Source organism: Myxocyprinus asiaticus, chromosome 12 (assembly GCF_019703515.2).
Source record: "Myxocyprinus asiaticus isolate MX2 ecotype Aquarium Trade chromosome 12, UBuf_Myxa_2, whole genome shotgun sequence".
Classification (NCBI taxonomy): Eukaryota; Metazoa; Chordata; class Actinopteri; order Cypriniformes; family Catostomidae; genus Myxocyprinus; species Myxocyprinus asiaticus.
The window spans coordinates 40071390-40090938 of NC_059355.1; the positions used below are offsets into that span (position 1 = coordinate 40071390).

The 19549-nt window shown below is 37.4% G+C and overlaps 1 protein-coding gene across 2 annotated transcripts in view; it reads right to left on the reverse strand.

The window, feature by feature from the left end:
• Positions 1-6812: 6812 nt before the first annotated feature.
• Positions 6813-19549, reverse strand: part of LOC127449122 (RING1 and YY1-binding protein B) — a 38822-nt gene continuing 26085 nt past the window's right edge. For both annotated transcript variants that reach the window (XM_051712314.1, XM_051712315.1), the window contains 3 exons: positions 17403-17669; positions 16003-16098; positions 6813-8677 (listed from right to left, as the gene is read on the reverse strand). In XM_051712314.1, coding sequence (XP_051568274.1) covers positions 8428-8677; positions 16003-16098; positions 17403-17669 — 613 coding nt within the window. In that variant the 3' untranslated portion in view covers positions 6813-8427. The remainder of the gene's footprint in view (positions 8678-16002; positions 16099-17402; positions 17670-19549) is intronic.

Here is a 19549-nt window from a genome sequence, read left to right on the forward strand (position 1 = left end):
TCCCTGCCTAGACAGCATGTTCATACTATCTCAAATCCAAGTGAATTACCAACACAGACAGCATTTTTGTCAATGTTGCAAATTCTGTTTAGGTAGGCACACCAGACAACATTTTGATACATCATAGGTACATTCAAACCTAGTCAAATCTAGTAACCAAAGCTTCCAATAAGACTATATGATTTTTTTTTCCTGTAAACACTTAAACAGATTACCTTGAAGATCTAAATCTCCACTGCTACTTTATCATTTCCAAGCTTTTGAAAAAATAGTTTCCTGAAATACATCAAACAATGTAAACCACCTTGAACAAAGAGAAGCTCAAATTCTAAGCAGGCGGGATTTCCTTCTCACAAAATGGAGATCAATGCTGTATTGACTCTCATCAGAGTAAATTATTTTGCTTATTGATTCTTCTGGAAGACTGACTTCTGGAAGCTGGATGAGTTGTGCTGTTTTATGGTAAGATTTGTAAGGGCATTTCTGTGGATGTAAACAATCGAATATTAAGGTCATAGGTTACAAATACAAATCAAAGATGTCACAGGTCTTAGAAGGGCACTGCACAACAAGCATGCTTCAAGGCAGCATGTATAACATATCCTTAAATAAAAAATAAATAAATTCTTAAAATCCTAAAGGAATGCTAATGGAATTTCTAACATTAATTGTTAGAAACCACAACCAATCCTAAAGTTATCGAACAAGAATCCTCTAAGATATTGAGTAACATTTCACTGGATGATACAACATAGTCTCATGACAAGTCCTAATAATAGTAAGATATCATACCAGCTGGTTCGTAAAAAAAGCTACAACTTTTACTCCCATAGAGAAAAATATACATATATATTATTATTATAATTATTATTATTATTATTATTTTATTTTCACCCCTTTTTCTCCCCAATTTGGAATGCCCAATTCCCAATGCGCTCGAAGTCCTCATGGTGGCTTAGTGACTCGCCTCAATCCAGGTGGCTGAGGATGAATCTCAGTTGCCTCCGCGTCTGAGACTGTCAATCCACACATCTTATCACGTGGCTTGTTGAGCGCGTTACCGCGGAGACATAGCGCATGTGGAGGCTTCACGCTATTCTCCGCAGCATCCACGCACAACTCACCACGCACCCCACCGAACGCGAACCACATTATTGTGACCACGAGGAGGTTACCCCATGTGACTCTACCCTCCCTAGCAACCGGGCAAATTTGGCTGCTTAGGAGACCTGGCAGGAGTCACTCAGCACCCTGGATTCGAACTCGCGACTCCAAGGGTGGTATACAAACAATTGATTGATCCTAAATTGAACCCCTAAGCCAAACCTAAACCTAACCTCAAAGTGTAAACCTTTCCCCAAACCCTAAATCTAATCATGATTTTAATAGGCAAATAACTTTTGTGTACTACGGGAGAAAGAAAATCAGAATTTGGAGTGAGATGAGCGAAGCGTTTTACAGGTTACATCAGTCATTTTATTGCATAAATAAACATGGAATGAGTAACCAGATTTATTCACAGACTTTTCCAATCTAAAAATTAAGCCTTGAGCAGGATGCTAGTTCAAATTTGATGCATGTAATGTATTGATTTAAAATTGTGTTTGGTCTCTATGGGAATAAAAGTCGTACCTTTTTGTATACCAGCCAATTCTTATGATTTCACCATCTCGTATTCATAAGTTTTCATGAGACATGATCATGTGAAATACCTACTTCATTTCATTTTCTTAGTTAATTTTTCCAAAGTTTCCATTATGATTGATTCAGAACACTGGGCCTGTTGATTTCATTGTATAAATAGCTTTTCTCTTATCTGCAGATGTTCTCCTTTTTTCAGCATATGGAAATCCTCACTCTGTGGTCTGGAGGGAGGGAATGCTGCAGGAGAGACCCATCTGGAGTGGGAACAAGATGGGGAATGGAAGAGATGAGGCCCCCCTCCCCGTTTGGTTCTCTGGAGAACTCCAGGGCTTGTCTGTAAATGCATCTGTCAGGACAAAACACAGTGGGGCAAACCAGAACTTGTCACCGGATAGCCCAGGGAGAGGAGTTAAACCACAATTGGTTTTTCCATTTAATGACAGAGGCTCCATGACACTGGAGACCGGACAAGTGCTGCAACGCGCTTAGTCAGTCACAATGAATTCAGATGAAGGATTATGGCAGATTTTGGGTGAAGATGGGGGCAAGTGTTTTTAAAGGCTGTGAAAAATCACATGCAAAGTCAAACCTCACCACTTCTACATGCTTATTCAGGCTGATTATCATACGTAAAGGGCCAAAAAGCAGCTTTAAGGCCCTTTCACATGACTTGCAACAGGGCTTCAACGCGTTTTGACCACCAAATATTTTTTGTTGTTGCATTTTACGCATTAAAGGCATGCTCTAACCAAGTCAGAAACTAGTAAGCTGGCTACCTTGACAGCATTTTGCTGGTAGATCCCATAATTACACCATTATGCGGGCAAAAAAACATGTTTTCTTTCATCGATGGCCTTTCAAGAGAAACCCAGACTGATCTAACTATGAAATCGGTGACAGCTGGTCAAAAGTTCTTCAGTTGAAATCAGTCTGTGCTTACCGAAATTCGAACAACTGCCCCCAGTGATCAAAGCGAGAAGAGTTTTTGAACATATGGGCGCACATATGTTCAAAAGCTCCAGTTTTCGCGTGAAATGTCCATAGAGGGATGCCAAAAGCAAGTTGTAAAACAGGTTGTAAATTATGTAATACAATTAAGAGCTCTACCCCAATACTCTAAACCTAACTGTCAGTGGAATAAAAATTTAATCTTAGAGGGAAAAATGGAACCTCAGAATTACGCTCATCATTGATTATGTAAACACGATTACTTCCTGTTTTAAACAAAGGATGAGAACCTTGATCTTTGAAGCTGCTGACGCATCGTGCTCTGTTCTGTTGCACCACAGGAGAAGGTAAAGACACTTGAACTAATACAAACATATCTGATGGGAGATGGCGCTTTTTGGCGCAGATTTGGGTTGATGTCAGGGTACTGGAATGTTCTGCAGCAACATGTCAACTTCTCATGTAATCATGTTGCCTTATGCGCCACTTTGACCACATGAAAAGCATTAAAGCACTAAAGAAGGGCAATTTTTACGAGATTGCTAACAAGAAAGTGGGACATGTAAAGGAGAAAGGGGTAAGTTGTGCCTCTTTTTTAAGTTGTCCTCAAGACAAAGATAAACTATTTGTGTAATGTACAGCCATAGAAATATGAACTCTTGCATATTTACTCATATTTCCAGGGATATATATGCGCCAGCCGTGCAACTATCATTTAGATGAATGAGAATGCTAATGAAAAGATCTCTCCAGGTTATGAAGACCTTCTTGTTTTAAATACACTTGACCTGCATGCAAGATGGCACAAGGGGTAGTGCTGTAGTTTGACAAAGCCTCTATAGAGTCCAGTGCATAGGGGATGTTGAGTCATTTAGCTAAAGGGAGAAAAGGAGTTGAATGCATCTTAGTAGGGCTACGGCTCTTGATCTCCCCTGGGTCTCGTGTCAGTGCTTTACATGAGGGGTGAAAGGCCTGTTTGACATCTCCGTCCCAGCTAAGACAACACCCAGCAGGCCTCAGAGTACCAGGCCAATACACATCACTCAGCAGCTGAGGAAAAAGCCTTTATTCTGCATACTGCATTGTGTCATTCAAAATTTTGTAAAGGTTGTCAGAAACAAGGACATAAACAATAGTGTTAGTCATTACAAAGTGTCTCCAAAAACTATTTAAAAATGTATGAATGTCAATGCATTAGATAACAAAATATCAAAACAAGTGGCATTTATTTTTAAAGAAAGATAACACAAACACTTTTTTAGGCAAGACATTTCACAAAAAGAAGTTTGTTGGGTTTTAAATGCAATATATATACCATCGTGTGACCCTGCGTCCTTCTGCACAGACATTGTGTTTTGTCTTCGCTACACACTATGCATGTTGCTTTCAGAGGCTTTATATGGAGTTAGGATAGAAATAAGTTGCATTTCGAACTGTTCTGAGACCAGTGCAGACAGACAACACACTGGAGGTTAAGTCATTTACTAGATAGGAAGCAAGGGAGCATCCTATATCTTTCCTATGCAGCCAAGTGCATTCACTCCTAACATCCAACCAAAAGTTCAGTTTCAGGTGCAGACGATGTTTGGACCACTTAACATGGTAGACATGGGACAATAGTAACCAGTACATAGATTCAGAATTTAAAATGCTAAATTTTATTTTAACATGGTTGGCAGTGATTGGATGATGCTGGCCATTACTTTGAATCAGAATTATTTATGCTCATTTCTGATTGGTAAAATGCTTCAGTACTGGCTATCACTTGTTTATTTGACTGCAGAGAGAGCATTGAGGTTTTGTTGCCAAGGTAGAAAAAAACATTGTAACATAAAAGTCAAATCAAGTAAAATAACTTTTAGTTGTATAGTTTTTTATTTGAGCTTTTCCCAATACACATTTTTCCAAAGCAGGTTTACAGAAAATCAGCTGTAATGTCTGTAACTTCTCAAAAATATGAATAACCAACACTCCTGGAAACATACACCAATCAGCCACAACATTAAAACCACCTGCCTAATATTGTGTTGGTCCCCCTCGTGCCGCCAAAACAGTGCCAACCCGCATCTCAGAATAGCACTGTGAGATGCTATATTTCTCACCACAATTGTACAGAGTGGTTATCTGAGTTACCGTAGACTTTGTCAGTTCGAACTAGTCTGGCCATTCTCTGTTGACCTCTCTCATCAATTCATTTCCGTCAACACAGAACTGCCGCTCACTAGATGTTTTTTGTTTTGGCACCATTCTGAGTAAATTCTAGAAAAATCACAGGAGATCAGCAGTTACAGAAATACTCAAACCAGACCATCTGGCACCAACAATCATCCATGCCATTATCTAATCAGCCAATCGTGTGGCAGCAGTGAAGTGCATAAAATCATGCAAATACGGGTCAGGTGCTTCAGTTAATGTTCACATCAACTATCAGAATGGGGAAAAAATTTGATCTCAGATATTTGGATCATGGCATGATTGTTGGTGCCAGATGGGCTGGTTTGAGTATTTCCAAATAGGACACCAAATGTTTAGGAAAAATATTAGCTCTTCAAAAAATAAATAAATAAATAAAATAAAAAAATGTATTTACATTTATTTATTTTTTGCATGATTATGGACTACTAGTTACAAATCAAAATGGGAAATGGAAAATGCACACAGCAGTCATGCTTGGGTCTCAGTAGGATACTGTTCAATATTAAGACAAAAAGTATTTGGACACTTTCAAATTTTGTGTAACATAGATAATATGGTAAACTACACCTGTACACAAGTGGTTCATATAGCCATTACATGACTTTGGGACCAGTTGGTTGAAAGTCCACCTTGAGTTGGGGTTAGACTTCCACCCCCTCCAATCCTCTTGTGTGCACAACCCTCTGCTTAAAGTGGTTTGATTTGAAAAAAAGAAAGAAGTTGATTTGCAGATGCCACTCGGTTTAATATTTTATCTAATGCAATGACATTCAGACATTAAGTGTGGCTCAAGTGTCCAAATCCACTAATTATTTTAGCTATGGATGTGTTGACTAATGCACATTAGATAAATTGAACATTTTATTTGTAGAAAAAAAAAAACAAACAAAAAAAACAAAACACAAGCAATTCATCAATAGATATTTCTACTGAAAACAAGGGAAATGATAAAGAAGCTTCTAAAAGCAAAGTTGTGCACATGCCAGAAGTTGTGTCAAACGTTAGCATTGTATCAGCTATAGACAAGGAGCAGTTATCAATAAAAACAAAAACAAAAAAACAAGTCTAGAAAAAAACCCAGATTTACATTTACAAATAAAGCTAACGTGAGCGCCACACAATACTACCAATAAAACAATAACTAGCAAGAAATTTAACGATTAAACCAAAACATCTGATTCCGAACAGACTGAAAATTATGCAAAATAAAACTGCAAAAGACACTGACAAATGAAAGAAGCCAGGACTATACAGGTACTCTGAAATTCCACAAGGTTAACACAATATCATATGTAAACAAGCATTCTATATTTGAGTTTGACAAAGCTAAAACAATTTAACCATCTTTACACAGTAAATTAAGGTTACTGGTCATACACAAGTACATAACTGCTTGCGTGTGAAAAGGAAAGCATTTCAGCTCCATTGTCTTTCATAGCCTATTATGTTCGCTTTGCACCATTTTGAGTTACACATATAAGCAGTTTAAATTCAACAAATGTTTTTTTTTCTTCACTTCAAATTTAAATTAAGATACAATTCATTGTTTGTTTGTTTTTTGTTTTTTTACAATTTTACAAAATGTATGTAACCATTTGACAGTGGGTAAGGCAAGTGAAAAGATGGCTATATTCATACATTTTAAGAAATTTAGGTTACACATTGCTTTGCAAATTTTGATGACTACATAGGGGTTAAAAAGTGGTACAATCACTGGAACAATGCAGAATAATTAACACCCTGTTGATTTGTGATTGGTCAGACATCTCCCATACCAGTTATCAATTTCCATACTTGTGCGTGTGTGTGTATATATGTATGTTCAAAAAACAAAATCCAAATCAATACAACTTGTTTTTATTTTAATTAAAAAACTTAACATATTAACATGTCATGGAGGGAAAATTCCGAACTAACAAACTACGATGACAGAAGTCCTTACAGTTTTGACTTGAAGGTCTATGAATTTACAAATGTACAAACATTCTGCATATATCAAGTGGACAAGAATTACACAACTGAAATGGATTATATTAGACTTTATTAAAATGTTATATCACACATATGGTAATTACATTTTGAATTATTCAATTGCCTAGCATGTCATCAATATCAAATTCCTTTGGTCCTTCAATAAATAAAACTCATATCATATACACATACTTTGTACAAGTTTAATACAGTTCTAAAGGGAAGATATGCTGACCTTTATTTTTGTGGGACTGCCAGCTAGACATCTTTTTTTAAGAGTATTTTGAATTGATGGGGAGGGGGGTTATTGTCTGAAATCATGCTTTTGACTCTTTTATGTGAAATTAAAATAAACAAATAGAAAAATGTTAGTACTGAACACTTTGCTGGCAAGAATTCCCTTGCATTTAGTGAGTGAGTCAAGTTTTCTCAAGCACATTCACAAGTCACATCAATTTCTTTAATGTCTTCTATTTCTAGCGGTTGTACTGTTTTATAAATACCACATGGCCCATCAATGGAATTTGAGTAGTGGAAAAATTACACGTTTGTGTTCAGATTAAACAAGTTGAGTAAGTTCCTAACATTAAAATCGGTTTCTTTTAAATCAGAAAAACAATCTACAGAACTCAAAAATGTAGTTTTTCAACATTAAAAGGCATATGGACTTGAGACGTCAAAACTTTTTAGTGTTTTTACAATACGTCACATGTATATACCATAAAAGACAACAAAAGCTGTCAAATAAAAAAAGTTCTGAATACATCTGCAAAACCTGATGTTAACACATTAAAGTTCTGTTATTGATGCTGTTTCTTGAGAACAACTCTGCATTTTCAAATCCAAAGCTCACAATGTCTTCTTGTAGTCTGTAATTCCCAGTTGTCTTCTCTATACAGAAAAGATGCAAAACACCATTCCATTTATTTAGTTGGGAAAAGTATCCTCAGATGACACAGGATCTTGGGACCCCAGTGCACAAATGTTCAAATCAGTCTTGCAAAATGGAAAAATCCCAAATCAAAGCAAAAGAAGAATGCAGACTGACACCAGAGCATAAATATTTCCACTGAATTCTGTTTTTCCATGGTGTGAATGCCAGTCTGAGGACTGAAACCATTTCACAGTATATCTAGCACCATTATGAGAAGTTTCTCAGGAGATTCCATCAAATCATTGAACACTAGAGGGAAGCTGTCGGCTTGAGCTACTTAAGCTGAGCAAAGCTTAAAAAAAAAAGAACTCCAAGTAGAAAGATGCAACATAATAAATAAGAGCAATAATGGTACGGAATCATTAAAATGTTGGTGGGTTTTGTGCACAGCGGACATTTACATATATATTTTTTAACAATCAAAAAAAAAAAAAAAAAAAAATTTGATTCAGTTGCACATCCACTTACAAATATAAAACAATACATACAAGAGTGGGATGCCTCCAGGAAGGGTAGGGAGGAAAATTTTGCCCAAAAGGCCCAAATCCATTGTCCAGTGTTGTTTGCACCATTCACAAAAAATGCATGTGTATCTGAGTGTGTATAGAGGGATGAATGTACATCCATTTTTCAGTGACAGAAATGAAGATGAGTCAGCTCAGGGTAAAGTGAAGGAGAATGGAGAAAAAGTACATCCCTTGGGGTTCCCACTGTTTCGACAGTGTCCGGGCTGCTCAGAATGACTCATCGTGCCCGACCAAGAGGTCTCCCTTTGGTGTTGAAGCACGGGATGAGCCCTTGTCCATGCTCTCGGAGCCAGAGCTCTGATGCTGCTGTTCAGAGCCTGCGCTGGAGGTGACTGTGGACGAGGAGGTGGAGGAGGTGCGGGTCTTCTCCTTAAAGTCTGTTATGATCACTGTGACATTCCCCACCGTGATGGCCAGCTGCTGGGCTGTGCTCCTGTCAATGTTTTTCAGCTTGGGCCTGAGGACGTGGAAAAGAGATGTTCAGTATTAGTGTTGGCATGTAAGGAGCAGTTCAGACAGAACACACTCTTGCATTAAAAATAAATAAAATAGATGCATCACTACAAATGAAAAAAACAAACAAACATGCAGTTGTCTCAAAATGCATATTAAGAAGTTTTAAATTATTATTTTTTTTTATCTTGAGGGAGCATCTTAAAAACAGCCTTAAAAAATGAGACATTGCAAAACGTTTAAAGACATCTGTCTAGTGCATGTTTACTAGGGGCGTAACGGTTCTCGGTAAAAAACTAATTGTACTGTTCGCCACCCACGATTCGGGAAGCATTGGCACCACGGTTCACCTCAAGTTTATTGACGCATCTGGAGCACAAGGTTTCGTTAAGAAAATAAAGCGTCAAATAGACGCACACAGTTACAACCTCCGCTAATGCACCTGAATGGATCTGTAGATGGATATGCTCTGCCTGTGTTTCACTTGGGTCAACTTCATGACATCACTGTTCTGTGTGTATTTGAAAATGGCAAGTGGAGAAAATGAGCAGCTGATAGAGAAGCCCCCTGCATTATTTGGATTTCCTGTCTGGAAACATATTTTTGCAGGCAATTACATCAGCGATGGTCAAAAAACGTTTACAAAACAGGTACTGTTTGCAGAATCGCTCAACATGAGTGGCATATACTGGTAATACATCAACATATGATCATTTAGGCCAAAATCACCGGGGAAAGATAGCACACAGTGCACACAGAGCCGCAGATGAGCTGAAACTGCACACACTCCCTATTAGACAGGCATAAAACAATAACTAAAGCGATTAGTTAAAGACCCAGCGAAAATTAACCATGGTTTTACTATAGTAATATTGTAGTAACCATGACTGCTGTCACCATGGTTTTCTTTGCAGAAATCATGGTTTTGATACAATTAACCATGGTTTTACAACAGTAATAATGTAGTCCCCATATAGTAACCATCATTTTACTATATATTGTAAACATGACAGTAACCATGTTGATTTTGTTGTTACTATGTTTTTACTACAAATACCATAGTTAAAATATGGTTACTGTAAAACAATGATTTTTATTAAGGGCAAACCTGTTGAAGTGTTTGTTACCAAATAGATTATTCTTACTTTGGATTTGGCAGTAATATATTTTTCCTTTACATTGCAAATACCGAACCGTACCAAAACCGTGACCCTAAAACAGTGATACAAACAGAACTGTGAGAAATTTGAACCGTTACACCCCTAATGTTTACAATTAAAAACAGCTCAGACAGACACAGAAACACATTCTGTGTGAACAGCCCCTAATGCATTACAATCAAATAAAATCCCTTTATTGTCACTCAACCATATACACAAGTGCAACAGTGGGTGAAAGTCTTGGGTGCAGATCCGAGCAACACAGCAGTCATGACAGTGATGAGACATATAACAATTTACAATAAACATCAGATTTACACAGCACAATTTACATATCTAATATACACATAATTACACACAACACAATATACAAATAATAATATACAATGTACAGTATACAATACACACAATAGAATACACATACACACAATATAGAATACACAGTATACAATAAGAATAGTATATATATATATATAATATACAGTAGGTTGTATGTACTGTATTGACATTCAGGCTGTTGGTTGATAGTCAGTTGCCAGTGTGTTGTTAAGAGAGAATATAATTTATGACAGTCCAGTGTGAGATTAATAAAGTGCAGTGCTGATGTATATTGATCGTGAGAGATCAAGAGTTCAAAAGTCTGATTGCTTGGGGGAAGAAGCTGTCGGCTGGTGCGGGTCCTGACGCTGCGATACCGCCTGCCTGATGGTAGCAGTGAGAGCAGCCCATGGCTTGGGTGGCTGGAGTCTCTGATGATCCTTCGAGCTTTTTTCACACACCACCTGGTATATGTGTCCTGGAGGGAGGGAAGCTCACCGCCGATGATGTGTCTGGCAGTTCACGCCACCCTTTGCAGTGATGCAGCCAGTCAGCATGCTCTCAACAGTGATGGTGTAGAACCGTGCGAGGATGTGGTGGTTCATTCCAAACTTCCTCAGCCATCTCAGGAAGAAGAGGCGCTGGTGAGCCTTCTTCACAACGGCCTCAATGTGGATGGACCATGTGAGTTCCTCAGTGATGTGGACACTGAGGAACTTGAAGTTGCTGACTCTCTCCACCAGTGCTCCATTGATGGTGATGGGGCTATGTTCCCTGTCTTTTCTCCTGAAGTCCACCACAAGCTCCTTAAACAGTGAGCTGTTTAAGCCCAGAGCCCGGAGTTTCTCATCAAGCTTGGAGGGCACTATGGTGTTGAATGCTGAGCTGTAGTCTACAAACAGCATTCTCACATAAACTACCGGTCAAAAGTTTTGAAACACTTGACTGAAATGTTTCTCATGATCTGAAGGCGTATGCTTAAATGTTTGAAATTAGTTTTGTAGACAAAAATATAATTGTGCCACCATATTAATTTATTTCATTATAAAACAAAAATTTTATTAAAAAAAATAAATAAAATTGATGACTTGGACCAAATAATAAAGAAAAGCAGCCAATAAATGCCCAACATAGATGGGAACTCCTTCAATACTGTTTAAAAAGCATCCCAGGGTGATACCTCAAGAAGTTGGTTGAGAAAATGTCAGGAGTACATGTCTGCAAAATCTAGGCAAAGGGTGACTACTTTGAAGATGCTAAAATATAACAGTTTTGATTTATTTTGGATTTTTTTAGTCACAACATAATTCCCATAATACCATTTATGTTAATCCATAGTTTTGATGACTTTACTATTATTCTAAAATGTGAAAAAAAATTATAATAAAGAATGAGTAAGTGTTTCAAAACTTTTTTCCAGGTGGGAGAGAGCAGTGTGTAGTGTGGATGCAATGGCATCATTAGTGGAGTGGTTGCAGCAGTAAGCAAACTGCAGTGAGTCCAGTGAGGTGGGCAGCACAGAGCAGATGTAATCTCTGATTAGTCTCTCAAAGCATTTGCTGATGATGGGGGTTAGAGCAACAGGATGCCAGTCATTTAAGCAAGTGATTTTGGATTGCTTTGGTACAGGTACAATGGTGGACATTTTAAAGCATGTGGGGACTACAGACAAAGATAGGAAAAGGTTGAAAATGTCTGTAAAAACACCAGTCAGTTGGTTCGTGCACGCTCTTATGACGTGGCCCGGAATGCCGTCTGGACCCGTGGTTTTACGGATATTCACCCGTCGGAAGGATCAGGTTACATCCGCTACAGAGACGGAGAGTGAACTAACCTCTGTAGCTTCGGCCGTTAGAGCTCTCTCCACGAGGGCGGTGTTATTTCCCTCAAAATGAGCATAAAAAGTATTTAGCATCCGGGAGAGAGGCAGTGGTGTTCACGGCGGAGTTTTTATTCCCTTTGAAGTCTGTGATGATATTAATTCCCTGCCACATGCTTCTAGAGTTGGTGGTGTTGGACTGTCCTTCAATCTCGTCCCTGTACTGGTGTTTGGTTGCTCTGATAGTTTTGCGGAGGGCATTAACTGGCTTGTTTATGCTCCTCTGCATTCCCAGAATTAAAAGCGGAGGTCCGCGCATTAAGTGGCGCATGAACATCGCTATTAATCCATGGTTTCTGGTTAGGGTAGATCCGTATTGTTTTGGTCGGTACAACATCCTCTGTGCACTTCCTGATGAAACACGTTACGCTATCAGCGTAGACCTTGATGTCGTCATCAGAGGCGGACCGGAACATCTCCCAGTCCGTGTGATCAAAACAGTCTTGTAGCATACTGTACAAGCAATGGGCATTACATAATCAGAACAACCTTCTAAGAGATAAGGAGTTAGTGATGTCAAAAGTACCGGTACATCGGTACCAAGTCGATAATACATTTTTTGTTTTTTAAATGTAACAATTCCAGTGTTTCTGCAGTACCAGTAGTAACGAGCACTGATTCAATTTGGTCTGACTGACAGATGGCTGCTTTCAAATGCTCACTGGCTTATGATCGCATGCTATTACTCCTTTTACACTAAAATGGACAATTAATCAAACTAAAATAAGTATTAACATTGACAATAAATTTATTTTAGATTAACCCCCAACCTAACCCTAAGTTTTTATCAATGTTTTCATTTATAAAGTGATGCTCTGTTGTGCAGCACTTTATTTGACAAAAATAAAAAATAAAATTGTGTTTTGGATTACGCTGTGGGATCACTCTTTTAAACAAATTAAAACACAATTTGTTTAAAAAATGCAATGGTCTATTGAAAAGTAATTGCTCTATTTTCATTTAATTAAGGTTTTATTAATTCCTTTGATTAGACATCAACGGAACTGAATTTAGTAAAAATAAATCAAACTGATTTCATAGGGTCCAACTAAGCAATGTTCACTTAATTGAGAAACTCATCAAGGAAACATGCAATTGTTTTAATGTATTATTTACATTGATGCTTTTAACTTTGTTAAATCGTCTTAAAGAGTGTGTTCTATAGCATATTGCCCGTTTCTGTTTTTATTTGTTTTTGTGGAATCGTAAAATGTTACTGGTATTGGTACCGACTCCTGAAATGTTCGTATCATGACAACCCTATAAGGAGTAAAGCAATGTGTCTAGTTTGAATTTCTCACAGTTCGGTTTGCATCACAGTTTTAGGGTCACGGTTTCGGTTCGGTTCGGTATTTGTTATGTTCTGAAAAAAAATATATTACTGCCAAATACAAAGATTACTCTATTTGGTAAACACATCAACAAGTTTGCCCTTGAATAACAATCATTGTTTTACAACAGAAACCATAGTTTAACCATGGCATTTGTAGTAAAATCATAGTAACCACTATACTGTCATGGTTACAATATATAGTAAAATCATGGCTACTATATAGAAACTACAGTTAATTGTAACAAAACCATGATTTCTGCAAAGAAAACCATGGTGACCGCAGTCATGGTTACTACAATATTACTATAGTAAACCATGGTTAATTTTCATCAGGATCTTTAATTAAAAAAAAAAAAAAAAAATTAATTACTAAATCAACATTTTAACTTAATACCTGCACTAACACGCAACACACATCAACAAAGTGCACTTCAATCTCATCTCAACATATATTCAATATTTGGAAGCTGAACATCACTATAAAATGAATAACCTTGCTATTAAAATGCATACGAGAAGGGATGTTGTGATAATGCTGCTCGAGTATTTTAATCATACGTGGAAATCCCACATGAACACCCCAAGCGCTCTAGTTATTGCTTCATGTCTGTCCGAATTAGCATTGGAAGGGAGTGTGTGTAGTCTCGGCTCACCTGCGGTTCTTTCCCTCGGTGATGTCCACGTAAAAGATTAATCATGTATCAACGTATTACTATAATTATTGTCATTATTCAAAGTGCATTTTTGACGCTCATGATAGATTACAGCCGCGTGAGGAAACAGAAAGAACTTGCCTGCGCATATTAAATAAACCCTCACGCGCATTATTGACATATTACCATTATACGGCACTCGTGTCGAGCGATGTCTGCAAACGGTGCCTGTTTTGTAAACGTCTTTTGACCATCGCTGTTGTAATTGACTGCAAAAAGAAAATGTTCCCAGAAAGGAAAAATGCAGGGGCATCTCGATCAGCGGGTTGTTTTCTCCACTTGCCATTTTCAACTACACACAACGCTTGCAGAACAGTGATGTCATCAAGTTGACCCACATGAAACAGATGCATTCAGGTGCATTAGCGGAGGTTGTAACTGTGCCTGTCTGTTTGACGCTTTGTTTTCTTGACCAAAACTTGTGCTCCAGATGCGACATTAAACTTGAGGTGAACCAACCGCGGTGCCAATGCTTCCCGAACCGTGGGTAGTGAACAGTACGGTTAATTTTTTTTTTTTTACCAAGAACGGTTACACTCCTAGTGTCTATAATACCTGCGTTATGTTGTCAAAAATGTAGCATATGCTGCTTTTATTTATTAACAAAAAATTACAATTGAAACTCTCTTTGTTCCCCATAACCAGGCCCATGGGGAACCGGTTCGCCAAAAATCTGCAAGTAGGAAAAATCTGCAGATTGCAACTGGGCCTGCACATAACACACAATAGTTACAAAGGCCTACACAGCACACGTAAGCTTTTTCTGCTTACATATGGAGGGCCAAAGTCATGTGTTTCACCGTTGGAAGTATTTGCATTTTTTTTTTTTTTTACTGAAGAAAAGGATGGGGGTATAGTCAGAGCATGCAAATTATGTCAGGGGGGCAAACAACTTGTCCACAACAAAAATAAGACTTTGAACAGCCTACCCAAACACCTTTAGAAAAACATTAAAAAAATAAAATAAAATAAAAATAAAAAAAAGAAACGAAGTGTTACTTGCCTTAAAATGCAATTATTTAATTTTATTAAGACTAATGCATTACTGAATATTACTTTTAAAAGTAATATTCCTCAAACATTTTAGTAGTACAGTAGTACTACAGTAATACAGTTTTTATTATGCAGTCCTTTGAATAAATTAGTTGAAAAGATTGTTTTGAGAAAATAAGGCCAGATTTTCCAATTATTAACATCCATTTTCTCTATCAAAAAGCAAGAAACCCTCTAGATTACACACATAATCAAGATTAATATTGAACAGCAGAAATATAAAAGTTAAATCATCACCAAAAGTGGCATTTACACAAAAAGCTCTCCACAAATCTTTCAGAAAACCTGACAAAAACAGACATATTTCCAGGGTTTACAGCTTGGCAAATGCACAAAGCCAAATCTCATTGATTGGCATTAGCCTCAGTTAGTATGCCTCCAATACAATGTGCACAATGAACTCTGCTGGCAGTGGCAGACAGAAACAGAATGATGGGAAGGCAGCCAACAAGGCGTGTGTGTGGGAGTAAAACTGTGCTGCTCATTTGAGATCAGCCCACAACTCACTCATTCAGAGAGAAAGCGATGGAGACAGAGAGAGAGAGAGAGAGAGAGAGAGAGAGAGAGAGAGAGAGAGCGAGAAAGAGAGACATTTGTGAAATCACAGCCACTTTTACAGTGACTTTCACTGCTGTCTGCTAGCTTTGTTCACGGTCAGAGTGACTTACAACAGATTCTCAAGCTGACAAGTCAGAACTTAAACTGTAGTTTTTATATTATTATTATTATACTGCCATTATTCTGTCTTTCATATAGTGGCATTAAGTATCTTTATGAGACTGGAAAGGCGAGGAACTTCCTGAAGCACTAAGCACTGCTTTTTAATCCTATTTGTCTAAAAAATGGTCGAACACCGTGATAAACGTGAGGTACCTGGAGATGTGAGAGTTCTTGGTTTTGGTTGTGGATTTGCCAGATTGAATGCTGTTTCTTTCACTGGGTGGGCTTTGATGGATGTCTGACTTGGGTCTAGAAAGAGATCAGAAATGCTTATTAGATTATGTGCCATAAAGCAATGGTTCTCAACTGGATTTGCTTCAGGACCCAGATTTTACATTGAGGATATGAAGTAGCAACCCAACACATTACCAAAATATATTTATCCTAAAAAAATAAACAAAGCACTGAACTATATTAATATAATGTTAAAGTAATAATAGTCTTGGCAACCAGTAATTCACCATACAAAAGACACTGTGGTCAGAAACTGAACCTGTATTTAATGTAGTCTGGGAAGTATTTTTTTAACGTTGCATAGTTTTGTTCATGGTTTTCGAGGATGAGGGTGTCACACAACCTGTCATTATTTGCCTAGCTTCTACCAAGTGAAATAGTTTGACTGAAGACACAGACTTCGACGTCAGCAACAAAAGATATGGGAAGAATTTATTTCTCCCTTTATAAAAGTTGATAAGCCCATGTATTTTGCTATCCTAAGTATGCATGGCTGGGTGTTTCTTCAACATTGGGCACTGAATCAGTGTGAATTCTAGAAAGTCATGAAAATTCCCACCAGTGTCATTTACCCAACATCTCAAATTCTGTATTGTGTTCAAAGGAAATTCGAAGGCGGAAATGACTGATGGAAATTACATTTTTAATATTTTTGAAAGAAAATGGTAAACTAATTTGTTTTGCTAAGGGTAATTCATTGTCACATTTTATGTATCCTAAAAATAAACAATAAAATATTTTCACACTTTTTGCAAAATCTGGCAAAAATACAGCTTGATTTTAAATGACGCCCAATAAAAACACTCTGCTCACAAGTGATATTTATCTTGAATCACTTTTAAAACCTTTAATAAGGGGCAAAATTTGTGGTGTGGAGAAAATGACTACAAATGTGGGACAATTTTTGAAAAATAAAAATACAAAATGAAAACATTTTCACACTGAAATGCTTAGGTTTATTTCACTTTTTTGTTTTTTATTTATTTTTTTTATTTTTTTGATTATTATAGTTTTTTAACATGTAATTTTTATTTTTAAAATGTATTATCATATAAAAGAAAAACTGAAATATGTCCATTTTAATACAAATAAACCCCTGGGATATTAAAGTATCTGAAGTTGAAGGAACACCCATTGTAATGTATAATGGTAAGTTGCATTTTATTATTTGTATTTTTCATTGTTTTTTTCCCAGCTGTCCACTACCCTATCAGAACTGACCTGCGACCCATTTTTGGGTCATGACTCAGCAATTGAAAACCATTGCTATGAAGCAGAAAATCTAAAATTTCACACACTTTTATTTGTGACGAACAGACCTGTTCTTTTTGCTGTTGGGTTTCTTGGTTATAGCTGGGGTGATCTCTTTCTCTCGATCCTTTTTCTCTTTGTCGGGCTGCTCCTTTTCGCTCTTGTCCTTGTCTGTGGGTTCGCTGTCGGGTGGTTTTCTGTCGAGACCCTCCCCCTCAGCCCGATCCTTCTCAGGCCTCTCTGGCTTTTCCTTCTTCTCTTTCTTTGGGGGAGGAGGGGTGGCGTACTGCTGGGCCACCTGCTGAGCCACCATCTGGGAATTTATCCGAGGTTTCCTGTGGGACCAACCAGAGTTGATAGTCTGTATGAGAGTGCGTGTCACTAGATCTGTGCCAAGCAAAAGAATGAACCCTTTACTCACCTGATGAGCCTGAAGGTAACAGACAATTACAAGTTCATTAACTAAAGCTTTAAGTAATTTACTAGCCTTTAGTAACAGTATTAAAACTTCTTTTTGAAGACAAATCTTTTAAAGATGCTGTAATGCATGATTCTGTGGATTGCACCGAGGACATTAAAGCCCAAAGTATACTTCGATTTTGACGCGAACACTCAGCGTCTGCGTACAGTCGAACACGAGCCTTTGAAAGTATACTCCATCTGACTGTGCACGCATACGCAGGAGATTAGTGCATATGTGCTTCGACTGCTATAATACACCGGACAATTTCTCTTCAGGAGTTTAGACCCATAAAGATGTCTATAGTTATACAAATGTAAGTATCTCCTGACCTCCTCACACACGCGCTCTTGACGTGCACATCTACTGTTGTTGTTTTTACCTTTGTCTCCTGTTATTTACCAGCGATTACTTCTAGCACATCTTCGTGACAGCAATGGCTCAAATGTGAGTGTTGCCACCTTGTGGACCTACTAATTCATGCAAATAATTTCCAGGTGCATGTGCATTCTGCGCATTTAAAGACACACGGTTAGAAAAATCGGGATGCACGCGTTCAATGCTTGCATACTCTGCTGTTGATGAAATCTGCATCACGCATCCTGTGAGCGTCCGAGTCTGACCGAAGCATAGTTTGGGCTTATTAAGACATACCTAGCCAGATAATGCCCTCCACAGGCAGTCCAGCGATTAAACCCTTTCACTGGTCCCCCAGTGATGATGACCCACTGCCAGCTGTGTGGGTCTGCTAAATGCATAATCTCATTACTCTACTCCTTTAATAAATGACTGTGAGGATTATAGGGTGGGACATTTACAGCTTGTCATTGCCATTGGGACTAATCAGATTAGCAAGAAGGTTTGCCCCCATTGTCACAAACAGGACTGAGAACAGTGCTCATTCTGCTGGTCTGCTAAAACAAACCAACACCCTGTCAAAACAAAGTATACACATCCAAGTGGCACGAAAGAGGGATAGTTCACTCAAAACTGAAAATTCTTAGATTTACTCAACCTCATATCACTCTTAATATATATATATATATATATATATATATATATATATATATATATATATATATATATATATATTTTATTGACCAAGGAATACAAAAGAAGTTGTACATCAGAACGTCCGGACAACTCTTTTCCATACAATGAAATTCACAGTAACTGTCAAGCTCCAAAAAGGACAAGTATGTGTCATATAAGCTCCATAAAATAATTCTTAATTGTTCACAGCCCACAAGTGTCTTTTTAGTCACAATTTAATGAGTTTTAGTTTGCATATTAGTCCAAAAAAATACATACATAATTCTTTAAAAGATTTAAATGAAACGAAATTGAATTAGTTGAATTTTCTTCTTTTTGTTGTTGCACAAATCACTTAATTGTAAAGGTAGCAAAATGTATGTGCTTTTGCTCTTTGATCGCTCTGTGTGAGGAACAGATTAGATTCTATGTTCACTTAAAATCTTGACTTCCACTCTTCACTGTAAATACCAATAGTTCTCAAATTGTAAAAACATAATTTACTCAACTTAAGCTTAGTTTTTTACTATTATTACTAGTTTTATTTAAGTTACCGTTACTCTCTAAATGCGAAAGTTGTCGTCAATAAAAAGATTTAAGTGGTCCTTATTAAACAGTACTTGAAATGTCACATTTTGGAATCATAACTCAAATATATACGTTCTTTAAACTTTGGCTTTGAGTACTATGAACTCAAAATTATCAAGTACAAAATTGCGTCTG